General features: G+C 48.8%; 1 protein-coding gene across 7 annotated transcripts in view; it reads right to left on the bottom strand.

The window, feature by feature from the left end:
- Nucleotides 1-860: 860 nt before the first annotated feature.
- JCAD (junctional cadherin 5 associated) overlaps nucleotides 861-23,720 on the bottom strand; it is a 42,502-nt gene continuing 19,642 nt past the window's right edge. For 6 of the 7 annotated variants that reach the window (XM_042945227.1, XM_042945229.1, XM_042945231.1 and 3 more), the window contains 2 exons: nucleotides 11,281-15,017; nucleotides 861-5,642 (listed from right to left, as the gene is read on the bottom strand). In XM_042945227.1, coding sequence (XP_042801161.1) covers nucleotides 5,506-5,642; nucleotides 11,281-15,017 — 3,874 coding nt within the window. In that variant the 3' untranslated portion in view covers nucleotides 861-5,505. Of the gene's footprint in view, nucleotides 5,738-11,280; nucleotides 15,018-23,720 lie in introns of all 7 variants that reach the window. The other variant, XM_042945232.1, reaches the window with a different exon arrangement.

The raw sequence follows: 23,720 nt of genomic DNA, 5'->3' as shown, positions 1-23,720 counted from the left end.
TGGACGAGAGACTTCTTTTTCAGTTTTATTTTCTTATGTGGATTCAATCATCACCCAACCGGGAATAGCTCTTACTCTCATACCTGCATTTGAACATGATCCGAAATGTCAGACTAGTGAGAGGGCCTTGGAACCCTCGAGCATGGAGCCCCACACAGGCAGAGACACAGAAGGAGGACAAATCTACAGACGCGAATGGGGAAAAGAAGGAGCTTAAGTTGGAAAGAAGCACCAAATCACTTCTTTTTAAACTCAGAAACACCAGCTTATCAGTTTCCTGGGCTACTGGAAACAAATTGAGAGCATCAGTTTGGGACTTGGCATGTGCTTCCAGAGCTGGGATTCTAAAAACAAGGAGTGAATTCCTAGAAGGGGACTAAGGCCTGGATTCTAAAACCTGCGAGTTCCCAGACAAGCATTTTCCCCATCCCTCGTAAGGCCCAGGTCTATATCCGTTTTCCATTCATTGAACACCCACGACGTGGGCTTCTCTGTATGTTTGGTCCTTATAGTCAAGGAATAAGAGGGGCAGATGGGGCAACAGAAGCCAGGAAGGGACATGTGCATGACCATGTGGCTCATAATGAAGCCCAAGTTCAAACCTAGTCCCCAGATTGGCCACAGGCCTCTTTTCCACCGCGTCAGCGAGTTCTTGCGGGAGATCCAAGAGGACCTTGAACACCCACCCAGGGGATACTCGGTGAATGCCAGAAGGTGCCGGAGCCCCTTGGGCCACCCGTCCCTGTATTACGATACCACCCGAGCTGCACCCTGTTCAGCCTGCTGCCGTCCGAAGACCAGCCTTAAAGGCTTTCAGGGCAGCACGTGCACCCACAGCCAAAGACAATGGACAGAGGTCCTTTCATGCAAAATGTTTATTTGGAATACGTGTGCTACTGTGCAGGCCAGCCATCCTGAAAGAGCAAGTCTTTACATTGTGCGGATACAGGAGCTCCTGGGAGACATTCATCTGTGCTCTGCTGGCGTTACTCTTCACCCACCTCCACCCCTCATCACCTTCAGGCGTCTGGTGCTGCCTGAACTGGGGGCGATGACCAGCAAGCGGCGATTGGCCATTACCAGTTGTGTCTTCTCCTGGAACCCTCTCTACCTGCCTTACGTTATTAATGGTGCCCAAAGAGATGATGAGCAGATACAAAGTTTCTGTGGGGTTACAGAGCCTTGTTTTCACCAAGTTTCGGGAGTTTTCTTTCTTTCTTTCTTTCTTTTTTTTTTTTTTGAGATGCTTCTGCTTAGCATTCCTGACAGGCCTGAGTGTGAGGGCTCAAATTTCAGCTGACCCAAGTGGGGAGTAATTCATTGATTTTTATAATCCGTAGGTTACTGCTTTTCTCCCTGGCTCCGACATATGGTTTTCATTTCTAATTTCTGCCATATGCTTCTCAACTTGAACTTGCTCTTGTCTCTCTCTTGCTCCGTGACAGTGAGTGTCACGCATGTTGGCCCTGCTACAGGGTGGAGTGAAGGGTAGCGGGAGAGAGATGTCTTGCTCCTTCGGCTTAGCCACAGGCCCCAGCAGACCTGACTTCTGTATAGAAAAGGGGACAGGTGATCTTATGAGGAGTGTTTCCTCCTCACTCCCAGTCAAGGCAATGCCACGAATGGTTGGACAATCCGGACTTGCCTTCGGGTTCAAGTTTCAGTCACTGAGCAGAGGCCACAGAACCAGGACCTCCCTGTCTTCTATAACAAACACAACTGTGATAGGGGCTCTCGGAAGTCAAAGCCAGGAATCTGCAGGCACTCTGCCCGCCTCTCCGCACTGCTGATGAACCCAAGGACTGTTTCAATGGGCAGATTGCTAGACCGTATCGACCTTTCTAAGAGGTCTCAATCCGAATTGTAGTCTTAACCCTCTTTTTTTTTTTTTTTTTTTTTTTGAAACAAAGCGTGCAGGCTAGGGGGTGGGGTGTTCTTTCTTTAGTGTTATTCTTTATCATCCCCCTCCTTCTTCGCTCGGTGGGTCCCAAAGTGGACCAACCCCCACTCCTGGAAAAGGGCCTCCCACCACGCAGACTCTTAAAGGTCACTTGGAATCTGTCTCTTAAATCCTGTCCTGAGTAGCAACTCTCCTCCTACAAACAGATGTACAGAATCTGCTGTTAAAAACAAAAGCAAAAGAAAACGCAGAACTCCCCCAGGCCTACGAGCCCTGCCTGAGACGCACTCCCACCCTTCACTCCGTCCCCTAAGCACAGATGGATCTGGCAGAAAATGGTCCAGACACAAAAGTCACTGCTCACAAGAACTTGGGAAGCTGGGAGTGTTTCTCTAAAGCTCAGATATTTAGACGGTGGGAGTTCTGCTGGTCACTTTCCAAGAGCTGCTAACCTGACACTTCATTGTGTACTGCTTAATCATTTTAAACAAAACAAAACAAAGCAAAATAGCCAAAACACACAAACACAATCTCTGGGGCGGGGAGGGGGGCAGGAGAGGGGGTCATGGATGAAGTGGTGGCTGAATCAGATTTTCCATTAGTCGTTTCTGCTCAGAGCTGGGAAGCAGTTGTGTCCACAGCGGATCGGCTTCGCCCTTCCTCCTCGGGAGCCCGAGGCCGAGCTGCCATCACAGGAAGTCGTTCTGCGGCTGCAGGAGGCGGTCAGGGTCTGGTTCCGGAGCCATCCACGTTATTACGCATTTGAGCTCCACGTTAACAACACTTCACCAACAGTGCGACAGAACAGAAAAAGTTCTACTTCGAATTTGCATGTGGATCCAAACCTTAACCTACGACTTCAGTGAGGAAACCAGCATCTCGGAGACTAGATGCGTTTTAAGGGACTTCTAAAGAATTCCATGTTCCAAGCGGCATGGAAAAGAATTCTGAAGACACACTCAGGAGCTGTGCCCCATTAGCGGGCGGTTTTCTGCGGTCTGCAGAAACGTAAGGTTGAATGGGATAATGAAGATACTTGGTTTTCGATAATTTAGAAATTGTCTTCAAAAAAAGGGAACTCGAGCTGTATTACCAACATTCTTTCCCTTGCTTTGCACATCAAAAAAGACAAATACATTTCATATGCAATGCCGCATGTAACGTTTAGTCCAAATGGTCAAAATTATAGCTTTTAATTTTATAAGCCCCAAAGTACGAGACACGACCAGTTAGCATCCGTGCGAGAAAACAATGACAAACACAAAATAGGAACACTTGTTTTTTCCAGCCACAAATAATAATGGAGAGTTATATATGTATGAGAAACAGTAATAATAAGAGAATAATCAGCATTAAGTTCAAAACTTCCAGGAAAGCTCTTTTGGATTAGATAATGTTTTACTTCAGAATATGCAAGTTTAAAAGTCAAATTGTCAAAGTTCTCCTCCTCGCCACACACCAAAGATTTATATACAGGCTGGAATCCAGAAGTTAAGGTTCAAAGTATAAATATTGATAATTGTGGCTAAATTCAGAATGGTTTCAGAAAGATGATACAATTTCAAATAAAAACTGAAAGAAATTTTGCTTTGTGATCTACATAGGTTACTCTAATTTTTTCTCTTCAGGATCCTTTTCTCTTGAGGAGTCAGCTAAATCTCAAATTATTTTGATTACAAGAGGTTTTTAGATGGGATCAGCAAATTTAGGAGGAAGTCAGAGCAGAGTGAATACATATGGATATATGTATGTGCCTATATGTGGACGTATATATATACACGTATAACTTCTTCCATCTGCAATGCAGAGGGAAGAACCCCCCACAAAGACCTCCCTGTGGCCCCCCTCAGTTCTCAGATGACTTGAGAGATTCACCAACCGTAACAGAGTGACCTCTTCCCCATTAAAACTTTTCCCGGGAAGAAGTTTCTGCCACTCCTAACGCGGAGACTTGGCCCATGTCCTTTGCGGGGAAAGCAAGAGCCCACGACAACTTTTCACAAGAGCCAAAATCTGGAAGGAAGTAGAAGACTCGGGGTAATGGGTAAGGACCAAGACTGCAGAGAAGCGTATTTGAGACGACTGCTCAGGACGACTTCGGTTCTGTATTGTTTATTACAGTCCAAATGCTTGAAGTTCTTAGGAAATCAGATCAGATGGTACAGATAAAAACGGGCCATGAAAGCCCGGTCGGAGGTGTTTTTGGGCCAAATTGCAGACCACCCAACAGTTCACATTTTAGGAATTTGAAATGTCTAAAAATAGATAAGGTGGTTTCTCAAAAAAAAAAAAAAAAAAGAGAGAGAGAGAGAGAGAGAGAGACAGAGAGAGGGGGGAAGGAAGGACAGGAAAGGGAAGGAGGAAGGAAGGCGACAAGAACCCATTCAGGAAGTGTTCGCTAACGAGAACACCTTACTTAGAAAGGAGGGGCAGAAGCATGAAGACCCATTAACTCTGTGCACGTTACTGCAACGGTAAACACAGCAGAATGCATAGGCCTCGTAATACTTCAGGGATGGCATATATATAATGTCTCTAGCGCTTTTAAAAAATATGCCAAGACTAATAATTAAGGACCATCCCAGATAAAAATACATATTTCATAGAGGGGCAGGGGGAAGGGGGAGGAAAGTTTGGTCCCACGGTTGATCCTGGGACCTATCAAGATGAAACCATGTTTTTTTGGTAATCCTAGAGGATATGGCAGCAAAAATAGTTGTAAGGATGTTGGCTGGTTTTAAGAGGGTTATTTTCAAATATAACCTTACAGCTACATTTGCAAAAGCATCTTCGTGAAAAGTTTATTAACCCTGTAAACTGTCTATAGTGACATCTCTAAGATAAAATAAAAGTGGCTGAGGTGTGAGTGGGCAAGGGACGTGTGCTTTAAAGCAAAATCCGAGCCCTTTTGGGGGCTCCTCTCACACAAAGGGATACAGACTCTTAAATAAAATAATACTTCCTTAAAAATCTGCCACCTCACAATTGTTTACATCATAGAAAAATAGCATTTTTGTAAAAAGAAATAGAGTTACTTTGTTAAAATGGTCTATTTTAAACCAGCAGTCATTTCTCATATAAAGGATTTCTAAACATCCATACAGAACATAAAAATAGTACGGAGTGCAAAGCAGACAGTGGCATGTTTGCGAGTGATCGAAGGATTTCACTGCCAGATAAATAATACTCTGAGTACATTATGGTACAAGTTTTAATCTTTTAGAAAGTTAAAAGGTATCGCTCTTATCCTCTGATGGCAAGCTACTTATAAACAGAGTGACTTGCAGCAGCAGAAGGCCAAATTGCTTAGAAATGGGTCAGATGTATTCATCACGTCTCCCCTAAACTCAAAGCGCCGGGACGCTGGGCAGTTGGCCCACGTCCCAAACTCCTTAACGCAAGTGCGGACCACAGGCCGTGGAGACGCAGAGGGGAATTTACGACATTCACAGTCCTTTTAAAATCGTTCACGTTTGAATTTTCACATAGAACCAGATTAACACCAAACTATCTACCAGCTTGGCGAAACCCGTCACGAAGGAGAGTTTATGTGACTCCTTTGCAAATACAGGCATTCACTCTTTATATTATAAAAACAGATGGTTTCAACGGACTAATGCTTTATTTCCACACAGCGATTCTGTGGGGACGACGAAGTTCTCGGTGGCAGTGGTAAAGGATGTTACGGTACACGAAGGGCCAGTAGTCTCCAGCTTACACACGGGCAAGTTGGGCTGACGGGCTAAACGGGAGAACACTCAGTTAGCAAACTCTGGCGGTCCCGTGCTCAACTGGCGTCTCCTCACACCCTCTCCACTCTGCTAGGGTCGTATGAATCTGTATAAAAGAAAAAAAAGAACAAAAAGAAAAAAATTAGTAGTATATTCAATTTGCGTGTTTTGGTTTAACCCTCAGACCATAAATAAGTATGTTTAGGGAGCAAAATCCACAAGTGTAGAGTTAATGCTTCAACATTTAAACAATATTATTTTCACTGAGAGGCAAAAAAAACTTATCATCAAAAGGCTGTTTCGGGGCGCCTGGGTGGCTCAGTGTTGAGCGTCAGACTCTTGATTTCAACGGAGGTCACGATCCCTGCCTGGGATCTTTTCTCTTTTCTCTTTCCTTTTCTCTTTTCTTTTTTTTCCTTTCTTCTTTTCTCTTTTCTTTTCTTTTCTTTCTTTCCTTTATCTCTCTCTCTCTTTCTCTCTCTCTCTCTTTCTCTCTCCCCTGCCCCTCTCCCCAGCCAGCACGAACTCTCTCTCTAAAACTAAAAAATCAAAAAATTCTTAAAAAGGCTATTTTAAAAGGACATGTATGATCACTACCTAATCATAGATAGAAAAATGTTAGTTGCTTAATTTCTGATAATCTTTTCCTGTTGTCCACAGTGGAACAACATTAACTTTAAATACAACACATAAACCAGCAAAGGCATGCTTGCCTGATACCAAGGATTTTGTTTGCTTGTTTGTTTTGTTTTTGTTTCTTATAAATTACAACTCCACTGAAATCTTGCTTTAAAAAATGCATCTTTGTGATCAAATGCTGTCCCTGGAAGGCTTGAGGACCCTGAAATCTTGACTGTTTGGCCAGCAATGAGAGGCCTCTTGTCTCCGGCCGCCATCAGTCAGCAGACAGGCCCAGGCCTGGACACAGGCCTGTTCACACACTCTTCTAGGCCTTTCCCACGCACAGGGGTGTAGGAGCCTGGGCCACCACACTGACCCGTTCTACAGCCCACAACTGGAAAATCCCAGCCTGGGCCCGAGTGAGCTGCGTTTCCAAAATGGGACGCCATGCAGAACGATGGTCCGAAGCTGCCATTAGTCCTACAGCTGGGTGATTTTGATCTGACCACCCCGGGATTCACAGTCCTCCGGGATCCACATAAGCCCCAAGGCCACACGTGTGCCTCCTACGGCCAGAATTTCCTGCCACAGAAGCTCAAAGGCATCCTGACTTTTATTTAAGGGAAAATGCTTAGGAAATCTAGGAGGATTGGTACAATTTGACGGTTATAAAAACGGTGGCAGAACGATCTCTTCCCAAACCCATCTGGACCCCTGTACATCACGAAGGCCACGTACATCCCAATTTCTCTAGCCACAAAATGTGCTACCACGTCTCCTCACACCTTCTCGGCATAGCCACCATGTGTTTAGTGCACGTAAGACAACCGTGATGCTAAGGGCGTGCCTACGGCGCTTTGAGCCCGACATCACAAGCCGGATAGGACAAAGCGTCTGCGTTTAGGAAGAGCAGTCTGCTCCTCCTCGAACGTGATTTACCGCACCACTGGGCTGAAAGCAAGTGGAGTCCAGGTGGGTCAGCTGCCTTCTGACATGTTACGCTGAACGACGCCCAGTGTGACGACACAGGATGTGAGCAGCTGAGCGCTACGCTTCTGTGCTCAGTCAGCCTCTGAGTGGGGCTGCTTCTCAGTGGGGGGCCTCCTCTGAGCAAAAATATCTTCTTCTCCACCGAGAATGAGGAGAGCGGTCACTAACGGATGACACGGTAGGAAGGGCACGCTTTCAGCTGGTGACAGGCCAGGAGGCTGAGCATCCACTGAGCCTTGAGGTACACAGACAGTGGGCACTGAGCAGCTCACCTCGGACCAGGCACCGGGAGACACCTCCACAGACCGTGCGTGTACCCCCGAGCCCCACTGATGAAACTAAGGGCCCGGAGCCAGGGAACTGGGGCTAGAACTCTGGAGAACAATGGGCTCCTTCTTCAGATCGTGGAGCATGTAGGTCCAATAAAAATATAACGTGAGCCACATAACATTACTTAAAATTTTCTACAAGCTGTGTTAAGGCAAATGGAAGGAAACAGGTGAAATTGATTTTAATAATATATCCCATTTCACCAAATCTATCAAAAACACGATCATTTCAACAGGTAATCAACATAAGAATTGTTGAGAAATTTAAACTTTTCTATCTGCTAAGTCTCTGAACTCTGGCATGTATTTTACACATACAGCACATCTCAGTTCGGATGAGCCACATTTCAAATGCTCAAGGACCCACATGTAATAAGGAGCTAGCAGATCTAGAAGACAGACAGGTTACCGAGTAGTTAGAATCCTGGTTCTGGTGGGCAATATTTCAGGTGAAGACAATTCAGTAAGGCCCAACCCTTGTGGATATTTTGTGTATTAACACCCTCGAGGGCTACTGCCCTTGACATTGTGCTGACATCCAGCCTTCTGACAGACGGCTCCATCACACCCTCCCTGGCTGGTCTCTCCTTGTTCCCTCCCGCACCCATACGGATGGAGTGTGCCACCAAAGCTGATGGAGCCAGCACGTTCTGAGCACTGCCAGTGCCTGGGATTACACTTCCAAATTGGAACACAATCCACCCAGAAGGGATGGACTGCTGTCACCTGAGTTAGTTTTGAGGTGCTGACTTCTTGGCCAGAGCCCCAAAAGACCACTAAAAAGATGTCAGCTGAAAGGACCGTCTTTCAGCGGCGTGAAGTACTTTATGATGCAGTAGGCGCTCCATCACAACACAGATCATGAAGTTCTAGAAGGGTGTGTGCATGTGTGTACGTTGGCGGGGGCGGGAGGAGGTTACAGATACTCACGGTATAGTTTTATTTTAAAATTCCAGAACAAAATCCAAATCTAAGTGGGCTGTGAATTCAGGAGGAGTGAAGTGGTTCCTGCACACTGGGCTGAGGGGGGCAGGGGAGGGGCGGGGGCGGAGACGATTCTTGCACATAAAATGATAAAATGTATCAAAAGGAAAACAAAGTCCAAGACGTCCATCTGTGAAAACGCAGTAAGGCTTTACTCTAACTTGTAAAACGATGAGTGGAAAAGGGAACATATCTCAGAGTTTGACTATCTCAGTCACATGATCCACATTCCTCTCCAGAGGATTGATTTTGTGTAGGCCTGGTGACCAGTCCATGAAGGACTGACGGAGGTTCACCCGAGCCCCTGTGTACGTGTATGAAACCGTCCTTCGGGGTGTCCTGCTATGCAATTGCTTAAGAATGCCACCAGTAGCTGTGTGGCATCATGAGTATCTCTCTGCCTTTAGATTTTGGGTCATTTCATTATTTATTAACAAATGCATCAGGTGGAGAGGAGAAAAAAAAAATTCTACTTGTTAGTCACTATGGTTAAAAAAAAAAAATAAGGTCATGGAAGAGGTATTTTAGATGGCTAGCTAACACTAAAATTGGCACGATCTACATGTTTTCAGATACCTCTCCAACCTCATTCACATGCCAAGGGATCACGCTAAAAATTGAGGGGCACTTGACTGAACTAAAACTTCTGTGTTACAAAATACTGCCCAGAATATGTGCCCATGGACTGAGACATAGGAATCTTTACACCCTGGTGTTTTATTATAGCAGGATTTGTCTTATTTAATTTTTTTAAAATGTTTATTTATTTATTTTGAGAAAGAGAGAGAGAACATACGAGCAGAGAAGGGGCAGAGAGAGAGAGAGAGAGAGAGAGAGAGAGAGAGACAGTGGGGGGAGGGGAGATAGAGAATCCCAAGCAGGCTCCATGATGTCAGTGCAGAGCCTGATGTGGGGCTCGATCTCACGAACTATGAGATCATGACCTGAGCCGAAATCCAGAGTCGGACGCTTAACCCACTGAGCCACCCAGGCGCCCTGGATTTGTCTTATTTTAAAATTCTTACAATTCTCAGGATGAGACAGGACTGATAAAGAAACTCGTTTTAACTCGTACTGAAAAGCAAGTGGGCATATTTGGGGAGGTGGGGCCGGGGGGACCAAGAGAGGAGGAGAAACCTAATAAATCCCAACAGCTTAAAACATGGGCCGTGTAATGCTTTTTCTGCCCTTATGGCAACGGTTCCACATCCTAGTGTTCTCTTTCTCAGAAAAGACCAACTTTGTTAAGTCAGATGATCCGACAGAGCCCTGACAAATGGCTTGTTTCAATGATGTATTTTGTATAAGGAACCAAGCAACACCATCTAACACTCCTAAGAATCATACGGCATTTGTGGGAAAATTTTTAAAGTGCCAAGTAGGCGTTTCATGAAACAAAAATTCTGGATTTTTCTAGCTGAAAACAAGCGAGCTTGTCCACTGACTTTTAAATCCTTGGGTTTCACCACAGGAAGCAGAGAAAGGGGGTGTTCAGGAAGACTAGAGGGCTGGGCTCCGGAGGTGGGCCTGGGACCCAGGGTCCCCGCTGTCCCGCACACAAGGGAACGGATTCGCCTCGCTGTAAAAAGGTGTGAATGATTCATGGTCTCTTCTGTCTGCGGTTTGCATGTGGGCCTTCTGACAGGTACAACTCTTCTTCAAATCAGTTCTAGGATACATAATCGATAATTCCCCAGCCCTGAAGAAAACGCCAGCAACAGAGATCCCTGTTTGTGTCAGAGCTGAGGCTGAGACTGTGTTTGGGGAAAATCCCTGTTGCCACTGGGAACCCGCCTTGTGGTCTGAACCAGAGCAGCTCTGAAGGTGTGAAGGGGACAGAAGGGAGAGGGCCCAGAGGCGTGCCAGGCCCTGCTGCCGAAGTTCTCTGTCCTGGGCTTTAGTGCATAAGACCATAGGGGACCTTATGGGACACGGCTGGTGGGTGAACTTTTTTTTTTTTTTTTAATATTTAATTATTTGCAGAGAGAGGACGTGAAAGGGGGAAGGGTAGAGACAGAGGGAGACAGAGGATCCGAAGTGGCTCTGTGCTGACGCCAGAGAGTCCGACGTGGGTCTTGAACCCACGAACCGTGAGATCATCATGTGAGCCGAAGTCGGACACTTAACCGACGGAGCCCCCCTGTTTAGGGTGTTGACACAGTGCAAACTGCTCCTTTTGTTTACTAAAGCTTTTTAAAGTTTCATAAATGGCCGGTAGCAAAAACATAAAATGAGGGTCAAAGGATTTTGGAAGGTACAATGTAAGACAGCATCCTGGGCTGGGTAGTTTACTCAATCATAGGATTAGGTTGGTATAAAGAGCATGTGGGGGGTCTGGGGGGAGCGCTTGTTTTCGGGGAGGGTGCAGAGCACACACTGTCGCCTCCTACAAGATTCATCGCGGTACAGCAGCACAATTCCAGTACTTTACTGATTTACCTCTGCACAGTACGGGGCTCAAACTATGTGTGTATAGATACCTAGATATAGCTGCTTGCATAAGGAATTTCCGTAGATATACAACCATTTACGGTACACTACCGGATCTTGATTTTTAAGGAAAGCCTCCGGATAATTCTTTGGACAATGGAGAATCTTTCGGGGCAACAATGCACAGTATCAGCTTCACCAGCGCAGGACTGGCATCATCCACCAGCCTGGTGTTACACGCTCAGAGCACCACACTAATACTCTGTTAACGCCTGCCTGCACACTGACTCCTCACCTGGGCACCAGAAATCCTGATGGATGGTCTTCTTCTCCCCGTGTGCCATTGGACGACCGTCTTCTTCCGGCGGGAGGGCGCCCTTGGAGACCACGAGCGGGAGCCCGGCCTTCCGAGCCAGGTCCCCGGCGTTCAGAGACACCAGGCCTCCGGGCTGCATCCCGGGGTCCCTCTCGGCCTTCGGTTCCTCGGCTTCCTCTGTGGAGTCAGCGCTCCGGGAGGTCAGGAGCCTCATCCGGGACACGGAGCTCACCTCCTTCATCCTCATCAAGCGGCCGGGGTCTGCTCTCCTAGGGGGCGAAGCCAGTTTCTCTTGTAAACTTTCAATCACTTTGGAAGTGCTTCTGAGCCTCTTTTCTGAGCCTGGCATATTTGGGGTCCTTTCTATAAAATGGAACAGGGTGGACTTGAAGGGCGGTTTTGTCCCCATGTCCTTGGGATTGAAGGACCTGGACTCTTGGGGACTGTACTGAGGCTCGGGGCTGGGGGCCTTCCTGGGGACAGTCCCGTCCGCACCCGAGGGCTCAGCGGCCGGGGCAGCGCGACGGGCGCTGTCCCTTTCCCCTACAAAGAGAGGGCTTTGGGTCCAGCCGCACTTTCTCCTGCCGTAAAAGGCGTCAGGGGACGCTGCGGGGTCATCCAGCTGTGAACCGGACCCAGGCTCCTCCCTGGGGGCCTCCGGCCCGCGGCCACCTCCGTCAGGCTCGGGGTGCTGGTCCTGTCCCGTTCTCCTGGTGCCTGGCAGCAGGGACTCCACGGCCACCTCGATGCCCAGGATCCTCGCAGCCCTTGCTTGAAGGGACTCATTTGGGGGGATTTCTATTGCACTGGCTTCACCTGAAGACGCATCTGACTTCCCGGCGCTCTGCTCCTGTGCCCGCGTCAGTCCCACAGACCTCAAGTCCGGCGCCGAGAGCCCTCGGGGTTTGCTGGCGAGAGCGAGCGGGACCGGCGGGCTCCTCCCCTCCTCGCCACCGGCCTTCCGAGGGGTCGCTGGGCTCAGCTCGGCAGAAATGGGAACACGGGGCAGTGCCTGGCTTCCCGGGGGCTGCCTCAGTGAGGCCGGATCCGACGAGGGCACTGGTTTTGTGTCACCTGACCTGGAGGAAGCCGCTCTCTTCACAGGACCTGGGCTGACGGCTGGCTCGGTGTTCAGGGCGCGCTCCACCTCCTGGTTTCCCTCATCGGCGATCGGGCCTCCGTGTGCCGCCACCGCCGCCCCCCGGCCTCCTTCCACCTCCGCGGGGCCCGGGCACTGAGCACCGGCGCCAGGCCGGCCAGGCTTCTGCCCCTCGCTCCAGCTTTCGGACTTACTCTTGGCTCTTCCCGGCCTGGCCCCGGGCTCCTCAACCCTCCACGCCTGGCCGTCTCCCCCGCAGCCCCAGTGCTTGCCCGTGGCCTCAGCACGGCCTTCGGGCTGCCACTCTGTGTCACTGTCCTCGCTGCTGCTGTCGCTGCTGCTAGGACTGCTCTCTTCCTCTTCCTGAAGCTCCTTGTTAAAACTCTCTAGCTGGCTAATCAAATCCCAGGGACGGCGGCTAACTGGCTTCAGGAGAAACTGACCAAACAGCTGTTTGCTGTTGCACGGGCCGGTGGTCTCCCCCTTCACCACGTCGCCCCTGGGCACGGGGCTGGCTCTGTGGCCACGGCCCTCGGCGCAGGCCTGACTGGGCCCGGCTTTTGAAACAGGTGCCTGGCTTACGCAGGAGGCAGTCCTTGAGAAAGCACTGTTGCTGGAGGGGCTGAGGGACATTTGGCCTTTCAGGTGATGAGCACTTGGCCTCTGGTTTCGGTCGCCGGGAGCTAACTCCGTGGGCGCGTGAGCCTCAGGGACGAGAGGGTCTGAGTATTTTGGAGTCAGCACTGCTTTTGGTGAGCCTCCCGGCTTCGGACCGGGGAGGGGCAGCGCGCTTCTGGACTCCTCTGCACAAGTGGTTTGGGTTTGCTGATCTCTGTACTGGTGCCCTGGCCACGAGCCAGAATACTTGGGCTCTCTGTGTTGTGCAGGGTGAATGAATCTGAGGTCGTTTGTTTGTCTGCCTTCTTCTGGTTCCCCCAGATCTTGTTTCTGGAACTCTGTTCTCCCCACCATGCTTCCTGTGAGTGCCTGCAGCTCCAGGTCGGTGGAAGACATGCTCAGCAGACTTTGTTCCTGCAAAGCTGCGCTCTTATCAAGCCCATTCCTTTTATCAGTGCCCTGTTTTAAGTCACTGTTGTTCGTATCTATATCTGGCAGATGTGATTCTGATTTAACTGGGATGGAAACCAAACAAAATATTGTCTCGTTCATTTTCTTCTTTGAACTTTTCTTGGTCCGAATCCCAGTTTCGAACTTCTTGAGCTTGGTTCGAGTTTCACAGGTACTCTCGCCCTGCGGGCTTGGGGGGGAGACAAGGCCTTCTGTGTGCCCGCCCTGGCCGCCGTCCAGGGCGGGCCACTGTCCCCCCACGGCACCGTGGGCTCTTTGGTCAGGAGCGCCATTTTCCGCATCCCTGGGGAGCTGGTCCCACAGCCACCAGGGACTGGGATCGGCAGTGGCCGGGCCACTCACACCCCCCGGCGAGGTTCTCGCACTCTGTGGGCTCAAAACGGCACCATCTTGTTGACCGTTTCCATGAGCGGGGGCCAGGGCAGTGCTGGGACTAGAGTTGTAGGACTTCTCGTTGGCTGTTGTTTCTTGACAGAAACCCCGGGGGCGGGCCAGTTTGAAATGCCGTATCCGTGGGTCGTCAAAGGGAATATACAGAACGGAGCCGTCGTACGCGGTGGTCGGCCGGGGCTGCTGAGGGACCCCGCGAGGAGAGTGTGGGCTTGCACCATACTCATTCCCGGTGCCAGGGGGACCGGCCGGCTCCAACGGATGCTGCCGCTGACGGGGACCACACACGGGCCCAGGCACTGTGTCCTCCACGTAGGGGTTTGCGATGTGCTGGGGCGGCGACCTGTACGATGGCGGAGGCACGTACACGGGAGGCTCCAAACTAGAGTCGGGCGCGCACAGCTCCAGCCGGGGCTCGCTGGATTTGGTCAAGTAGGAGACGCACAAGTCCGCCTGCTGACTGTCCAGAGAGTCACTGGCCTCCACGCCCGCCCTGGAGTGTTGGTGGGAGTCGTAAGGTGGAGGCTTGAGGGGTCTCCCAAACTTAGGCCGGGGGAAAGGGACCGAGGAACCCCCCTTCTCGGGGTTCCTTTTGGATTCCAAATTTGGCGCACAATTTGGGGGATAAAATGGCATTTTAGGAACACCTTGAAAATGTCCATCATTCAATGGAATGGGAATTTCCATGCAACTCAGGCCCTCGGGGGAAAGAACCCTGGGCAATGACTGGGATTTCCCTTTGCTTTGGGAATTCAGCACATGTTCTCCTTGCACAAATGGGTACAGATCTTGAAACAGTCTCTCCCCATCACCATCAGACATTTGCCTCCCTAGTTTCCTTGGCTGGTTCCAGCTCTCCAGGCTTATATTCTGCCACTTGGCAGGTCCTGCCATTCTCAGCTCTTCTTCCCAAACTGCCTTCTTCATCACGTTCTCTGTCCTTCCTCCAACTTCCCATGGGCCCTCCCTCGTGTGAACGGGCAGACTGTGGGCTTGGGCCATCCCTCTGACCTCTGGGTCTTCTCGGGCCCTTGGCCCCAGCAAGCCACCGACCTCCTGTCCTTTTCTTCTCCAGTAGGCGTGGTCGTGAGCGGTCTGGGGCTGAGAGGACCACCTCAGCACGGGCTGATGATAAAACCTACAAAACAGAGAGGCGTGGAAGTTATACCAGGGGAAGAACCACACGGAAGAAATGTGGATGTGTCTGCTTCTGAGTCAAACTCAGGTCAGTACTTCTGAAAAGTGTGTTCCTAACCAGAGTACTTACTGACTTTAAAGAAAACACGTCCCAACTAATTATGGCTGGAAGGCAGCCACGTGTTTTGCCACCGAGGGCCTAGGAGTCTCAGCAGCAGGCTTCCCACAAGAGCATCAGGCCACTGGTGGTACTTGAGAGATGTCAAGGCCCTTACAAGTTTGAAATGCCCAAGGGAGCAAGGGTAAACTCGAGAGTAGTATTTCTCAAGTGTGGTCATGGGCCACTGGGAGTCCACGCCCCACAGAGGCCAGACCACTGAGTTCTCTCAGGAGTAGGTCTGGGAACCTGCTTCTCACAGCCCCACCCTAGAGCAGTGGTTCGTCAGCATGAGCAGGAATCATGAGAGGGCTGCTAAGGCACAGACTGCTGTGTCCTATCCCCAGTTTCTGCTTCAGCAGCTTTGGGTGGGGGGGTGGGGGGGCTCTACAATTTGCATTTCTTTTTTTTTTAAGTTTTGATTTTTTTTTTTTTTTTTTGAGGTGGGGGGCATAGAAAGAGTGGAGGAGAGAGAGAATCCCAAGCAGGCTCTGTGCTGTCAGTGCAGAGCTCAACATGGGGCTCGATCCCACAAACCGTGAGATCATGACCCGAGCCAAAATCAAGAGCCGGACGCTTAACTGACTGAGCCACTCAGGTGCCCCTCCCCAACGTGCATTTCTAACATGTGCCCAAGCGATGGGGTCCCAGCACCCCACTGTGAGAACCATCACTGCTAGTTGTTGGGAACCATGACTTCACAAGTCCCGAGGCCCAGACAGTGTCCCAGCTCCACTGCGTCAGAATTGTGGAGGCAGGAGGGACACCCAGCATCGGCGTGTTTCTAGGCACCCCTGATATTCCCAGTGTACAGCTGAGATGGAACCAGGACTTCAGCCGGGTTCCCACACTTCCCTGATGGCAAGAATCACCCAGTGGGCTCAGCAAATACACACACGACCACGTCACTCCTGTCAAAGTTCAGATTCAGTAGGTCTGGATTAGGGTCCAGGTGCCCACATTTTTGTAATGAGCCCTCCAGGCGAGTCTTAACTTAGGTGATGTGGGAATACGGCTCGGGCCGACTCTGACCAGAAGAAGGGGGGCTCTGTCCATGTGGCAGAACCCCCTGCCAGGTGGGACGGGGTGTGGCAAACGCCAGCCTACTTCTGGGTCGCCCCCCATCACCAGGCTGCACGGTAGAAATGTCCTCGAGAGCCTTTGCGAAATGCTAATGCCTAAGGCCCACCCCTCCCAAATATCTTGATCTAATCAGACCAGCCAGCAGCCACCAGTATATTTCAAAATCTCCTCAAACGACTCTAGTAGCATCAGCCAGAGTTTGGAATCACTGCTCTAATGCAGCTGGAGAAAACAAAATCCGAACAACTGTTACACTGTCTACAACAGTCAGCTCTGTGTACAAGAGACCAGAGACCAGGACCCTAACACAGAAAAACCATCAACTGGAAGGAAGCTTTGGCACACTCCCCTACTCTGATCAACCATGGGCTACACGGACAATGTTCCAGCTCCAAAACTGCTATTCGTTTTGTAAATTATAAAAGTAACAGGTAGCTGTTGTTGAAAATTCAGAAAAATAGAGGAAAGAACAAAAAACAAAACCGCCATGGAATCTTTCCCCCCAGGGATAGTTATCTTGATATGTATCTTCCAGTCTTTGTGTGGGTGAAGATGTGGGTTCTCAAGCAGTCTTGGTTCTCTACGAGGGATCTGGTTTTCTGTGAACGTTTCCCTGCACTCACAGCGCAAACAGCAGCTGTCACTTGCGTGGCGGTTACTCTGTGCTCAGTCCATGCTTAATGCTTTCAGTACATTTGCGCACCCGCACCCCTCGGGAGATAGGAACTGATGTCATTCCCATTGGCAGAGGAGGAAACTGAGGTACAGAAGTAATGTAACATTAACATGCACTTGGGCACTTAGCTGTGTCTGGCCCTGTGTGATGAATTATTTCCTTTAAATCTTATAACCACTGTTCTCTCTCCCTTTTACAGATAAGGAAACCGAGGCACAGAGAGCTTTTGACAGCTCTCTCAAGTGGTACAGCTTGTAAGTAACAGGGAAAGATTCAAACCCAGGAAGTGTGACCCTCCATGAAGCCCATTCAGTTAGCCACTCCGTTTTACTTCTCCTAATGTAATGAAAAATTCCTCAAGTGCATAATTTTAACAGTTGAAGAGTACTGTGTCATATGCACATGACTCACTTAACCACTGCGGGGCATCTACGTAGATTATATTCTAAACGCTTTGAGAAACACTGTCATTCACAAACACTGAGCGCGTCTCAGGTTACGTAGAATAAATCCTCAGAAAAGGAATTAGTGGGTTGGGGGCATTATGTTATCTATATCGTCAGATCTGCCCTCGGTTCCAATTTACTCTCCCACCTGCAGCGCAGGGCACCAGTCTTGCTGATTTTTTCCATCTCTGGTTTTTCCAGTCAATTTGTTTCCTTATTATAGAAGTGAAAGTAACTCCTGATTGGTTTTAATTTGCATTTCCTTGATTACTTGTGAGGTTACCTTTTTTTTTTCCATGTGCTTAGGTGTCATTTGTGGTTCCAAAGGACTTCTACAACACAGCCCACTTTGCAGCCGGCAGGTGGTAGAGAGAGGACGGTGTGAACAGGGAGGAGTCCGGGCGACAGCAGGGGAAGGCCTTGGAGGGGACAACGGTGGGGACTGGCTGAAGGGGGACCACTCCCAACACACAGGAGGAGGCTGCCACTCTGCGGGAGCCAGGATGGTAAATACGGATGGTAAATGCATAGTAAACATCCATCATTACGATCACAGGCATACCTCGCTTTATCGTGCTTCACAGATACTACGTTTTTTTTTTTTTTTTACAAATTGAGCATTCAAGCCTTGAATGGAGGAAGTCCCTGCAGATGGGCTGGAAACAACAGGAGAACTGGAATTACAAGCGGAGCCTGAAGATGGGGCTGAATTGCTGCCACCTTGTGATCAAAGCTCAATGGATGAGAAGTTGCTTCCTATGGATGAGTAGAGAAAGTGGTTTCCTGAGATGGGGTCTACTCCTGGTGAAGACTGTTGAAATGACAGCAAAACATGGAGAATATGCCATAAACTCAGCTGATAAGGCAGAGGCAGGGTCTGGGCAGATTCAGTCCAATAGTGAAAGAAGTTCCACTGTGGGTCGAGTGCTATCAAACAGTATCGCATCTTACAGACCAATTGCGAAAGAAAGAGTCAATAATGTGGCAAACTTCACTGTTGTCTTATTTCTAGAAACTACAGCCACCCCTGCCTTCAGCAGCCAGCGCCCTGATCAGTCAGCAGCCATCAACCTCGAGGCAAGACCCTCCACCAGCAAAAGGACGATTCACTGAAAGCTCAGATGATAGTCAGCATTTTCAGCAATATTTTAATGCTTTATTTTATTTTTTTAAGTAATCTCTACACCCAACATGAGGCTCGAGCTCACAACCCTGAGATAAAAAGTTACATGTTCTGGGGTGCCTGGGTGGCTCAGTCGGTTGGACATCTGACTTTGGCTCAGGTCACGATCTCGTGGTTCATGAGTTCGAGCCCCATGTTGGGATCTGTGCTGACAGCTCAGAGCCTGGAGCCTGCTTCGGATTCTGTGTCTCCATATATCTCTGCCCCTCCTCCCTTGCACTCTTTCTCTCTCTCTCAGAAATAAACATTAAAAAAAAAAATTTTTTTTAAGTTGTATGTTCTACTGACAGAGCCAGCCAGGCACCCCAATTCAGCAATATGTTTTTTCGCTTTTTTTTAATTGTGGAGAGAGAGCATGAGTGGGGTAGAGGGGGAAAGAGAGAGAATCTTAAGTGGATTCCATGCTCAGCACAGAGCCTGACACGGGGCTCAGTCCCACGACCGTGGGAACTTGACCTGAGCCCAAATCAAAACTTGGACGCTCAACCGACTGATCCACCCAGGTGCCCCTAGTAATATTTTAAATTAAGGTATAGACTCTGCTTTTTCAAACGTAACACTGTTGCACACTTAATAGACTACAGTATGGTGTACACACGTTGCTTTAATATGCATCAGAAAACCAAAAAATTCATAACCCAACCCAAAATATCTCCAAGGCATGCCATCATTATTAACAGTAGTAGCAGTAGTGTCTTGGAATGACTTCCTTGCCTCAGTAAGTGAGGGTTGCTCTTCAAGTCCTGCCCCCACTCCCACTCCCAGATAACTTTTTAAGAGCCACTGAATGAAAGGGTTGAAAAAGTAGAAAAGATTTCAGATCAATTTGAGGTAAAGCATTTGCCACTGAGCAGCCTAAGTGCTTCTGCGTTTACTTCTTACACGTAGTGACAGCTGTGTTAACCCTGGGCGTGGCTGAAGGTCAACATCTTGGCGGCTTTCGTCGTTATCAAAATCACGTTTTGAGCACTCAGGCTTTGAATGCGTAACAGAACACCTCTCGGGTCGGGTTCCATAAGAATGGTTCCTGTGGAAGCCACCACCCTCAGCCCTGCGTGCACGTCTCCTGCCCCCACCCTGGTGAGCCGAGGAACCCCCCTCCTGAACCCCAGAGGCCACGGGCCCTTCCCTTACGAACTCCTCCATGACCGCCCGTCCATCACAGATGTGCCGAGAAACGCTAGGGGATGAACCACTTCTGGGGTGACAGTTGTCACAGCCCCGATTAAGAGAGAGTAAAACGAATAATTGACGTGTGTGGCTGATGCCTTGCTTCAGAATCCCCTCTCCTGCCTTGATTCCTCAGCTGACGGGGAGTGGATACCACATGGCTTTAATGGTTTTAATCAGCACCACTCACACATGATCCTTACAGTCCCATAAACATGTCGCCGGGGCACCGACTTTAGGGGAAAAATCCACAGTGTCGCTTTTGCCCAATTTCCCAATGGAAATTCTGGTTTCTCGGTAAACATGTGGCGTGCTTAAGTGCCAAGAGGTAGCTGGACTCCCGAGGTGCTATTTGTCTATGTAAGTGCCATGAGCACCATCAGAAGACAAATAAAAAATGACATAAATAGGGCAAGAATATCATCAGACCCTAACTACCTACACAAGCAATGCAGTCTGTTTTCTTCCCTGCCCACCTAAAAAGGTTACACTCTATAACCTTTGTCAAATCTGCCCTGACTAACCCAAATGGCTAAGCATTCTGGATTAACCTTTCTTCCTTTGTACAATACACCAAAATCCCAATTTAAGGTAAACACAGGTCATCTGGGAAATCTTATATAATCTGTTTTTTTAATTGCTTATTTGGGAGGGGGGGGCGGTGCAGAGAGACAGAGGGAGACACAGAATCCGAAGCAGGCTCCAGGCTCGGAGCTGTCAGCACAGAGCCCGATGCGGGGCTCAAACTCACAGACTGCAAGATCATGACCTGAGCTGAAGTTGGATGCTTAACAGACGGAGCCACCCAGGTGCCCCTTAAATAATCTATTTTAAAATTAAGCCATATGATATAGTGCTAAAGACCTTATTTAACAAACATCTATTCTGTACCCAGTATAAGCCTGAGTCTGACAGGCGTGAGTGGACCCCACATGGTGGCAGTTTTGTAAATTTCTCCCTCGGACAAGTTATCAGCCTGGATATCTACTGGCTACCATGCATGATGTCCATTCCTGGCTCAATTGTGTCCTCCCTCGCATGGCTTCGAGGCCAAGAATATGTTTTCTAATACCTTTGAGGAAATAAGATGAGATCAAATTTGTCTTTTTAAAAAAAAAGAGACCTAATAATTTACATCTTAAAAAAGTTAACAATGGGACGTTTTACAAAAACATGCTGAACACATTAATACAGGGTGGGAAAAAGATAAGAAAAACAAAGAGGAATGTGAGAGCTCAAATAAATTGTGTGGACAAGTTCAACGAGACAAGCAGGGTCTTTATACAGAGCCCCTGGGAAAACAGGACCGAGGTGAGACAGAAGTTAACACTTGCTAACAGCTCCATGCCTTATCACAGAAAAGAGACATGATAGCAACGAAACAACTGATAAGAAACTGCTTGGGACATATCTGAAATGTGAACATGTGAAAAACAACATGTCTAAAGGAAAACAGGCAAACCCATTCACTGAAGTAATAAAAGCTAATGATGAAAAACCTCCGGGGACATTTCTATTAGTGCTCTCAGGACTCCTTTTCAACCACAACAGAAAATACTGTCCTTCTTTTAAAAAAAGTAAAAGCCTACGTAGAATGGCAATATTTGACATGACTTTTTGTAAGTTTATTTATTCATTTTGAGAGAGAGAGAGAGAGAGAGAGAGAGGGAGGGAGCATGCACACAAGTTGGGGAGGGGCAGAGAGAGAGCAAGAAAGAGAATCCCAAGCAGGCTCCAGGCTGCCAGCACAGTGCCCGATGCGGAGCTCGAACTCACAGACCGTGAGATCATGACCTGAGCCAAAATCAAGAGTTGGACGCTTAAGCAACCGAACCACCAGGTTGCCCTCTGACATGACTTTCAACCATGGTTTCACACGTTCCAGGATAATCTTCTGACTCCACGGTCCTCAGCTGTACCAACTTGTTACCATCCAGGCACACTACAGCCTAGCTCTGTGTCGATACCGGAGGGCGGGGGAGAGATGCCCTCCCTCCTCCATGAACAAAATCCCGAACCTGGTTCCCCGTGAGCAGTCCCCAAAGTCCAGCCAACTGGGCTTCCCTCGGAGGCTTGCATGGAGGGTGGGAGGTTCCACCCAAGTGGTCTCCTGGTCCAGTGATTTCTTCCAGTTAGCAAGCCCGCCTGCCGGCCTAGCAGATGCCAGTATGGCCGACCGCCTTCCCACACCAGTGGGCATGTCCTGGACCAGGGGGCAGCTGTGCCAATTCTGTTCCTTCAAAAGCCATGCCCTAGTCCAGATGCACAGTCTGAGCATAAAGGTGGAACGGGTCATTTAAGGAGCCTCATACTCCTCAAGGGAGAAGCTCTTCTCTTTGGAGATTGGCAGAGGCGTTGGGGCATCTCTTCAGAGTGACTCATATTCACCAGCCCCGTGTGAGATGTTTGCCATGTTTCCGTGAGCGGGTCGGCCATCTGCTGCTACAGAATTTGCTCTTAATGCTCTCTGGGCCCGGAAGCCTGCAATTTTATTTTTCAGTGTGCCTTGGTATATTCGATACACTATACTGGGTAAGTAACCCTCTGACACAGGGTAATAAAAAGGTAATTTTGGAAAGGGGAAATAGGAGTCAGGAGAAGATTAAGCCTAACCTACGAAGGTTACCGTAAAGATCAGTCAGGAAAGACGAGGCTGTTCTGAAAACACTATGGATGCATATCACTATTTAGCAAAAATTCAATCTCAACAAGAATCGTAGGCTGCATTTACTGCTGGTTCCTAGTCACCTTCTGATGAATGTCTGAGCTTCCGGAAGACAGGACTTAGGCGGAGCAGAGGGGAAAGAGATGGGGCCTGCAGTCAGGCCAGAGGGAGCCCAGTGTACCTGTGCCTGCCCCCCAGGGAGGGCTACTCGGAGTCGACAGGGCTGACGGGAGCGTCGGTGGCTTTGGACTTCTCAGTACGCCAATGGGGAGAGTGAGGCAAGCCGCCAGGGAGCGTGAGCCCCCGGCCCGGGCGCGGGCTTTCCAATCAGAGCCTTCGGCAAGATACTTCGCTTGGCTTTTGCCTCTCATTCTTCATTTATACTCAAGGGACGGGAGTAGTTCCTTCCTTTTTGGGTTTGTTGGGAGGGCTTAATGAGATAATGCATTTAAACTGTTTAGCAGAGTGCCTGACACACAATAAGCCCTTGGGTTTTTTTTGTAAACAATCACTACTATTATTAACCCAATTAAAATAAATTCTCAGCAGAGTAGATAATTTTGAAATTCTTTTCCTCACATCAAGGAAGGAGGTAAGGGGCACAAAGGAAAGAGAGAAAGAACTGAGTGTTTGTCTTATGTGATGATTATTTTCGGCCCGTATTGTCTTTTTTGAAGTTGTAATCAATGGGCCTTCACAATAACAGGAAATAATGATATAGCTGACTGTCATAACAAGACTCTGCCCCTCCGGTGATGGCTGGTCTCTAAGGAAGAAGCTACACCCGTTTCCACAATGATGATGTCGAACAAAACCAATATTTAGTTTATTACAACAAAGCAGGAAGAGCAAGCTCTGATCCCTTTTTTTGCACATAACTCCAATAGGTGAAGCAGACTGTCTCAGTATTTTCCTATTTTCTCTTTAACAGGGATACTCTTTCACCAAAGTAAAATGTCTTCACTAGCGCAATCCACACACTGCCGCCATCGACAATGAAACGAAACAAACCACTTCGAGTTCCTCACTTCCCTTTCACGAGTCTGTCGGCACCCCCACGCTCACGTGGGGGTCTATGGAGCACTCTGTGCCTCAGAAGCGAAGCTGACGACAGTGAAGAGTGAGGGAGGCAGCCACCAAGGAAGGCAAACCAGAGCCAGAAGGAGCTAGGAGGAAGCAGTCGGCTCTCTGTGTAGACAGATAAAGGACACTGATCCCACAGTCATGTACATCAAATACCTGTCAGTACCTCAGCTAGACTCTGGTCTAAGGCTCTTTGTTCTTCGTCAAGAACTCAGAGGCATCATCATCTCTGAAACAAAGT

The sequence above is a fragment of the Panthera leo genome, chromosome B4 (assembly GCF_018350215.1).
Source record: "Panthera leo isolate Ple1 chromosome B4, P.leo_Ple1_pat1.1, whole genome shotgun sequence".
In the NCBI taxonomy this organism is placed as follows: Eukaryota; Metazoa; Chordata; class Mammalia; order Carnivora; family Felidae; genus Panthera; species Panthera leo.
Note: the sequence above shows the minus strand (reverse complement) of the source record. Positions and strands in the feature narration are given on the sequence as shown.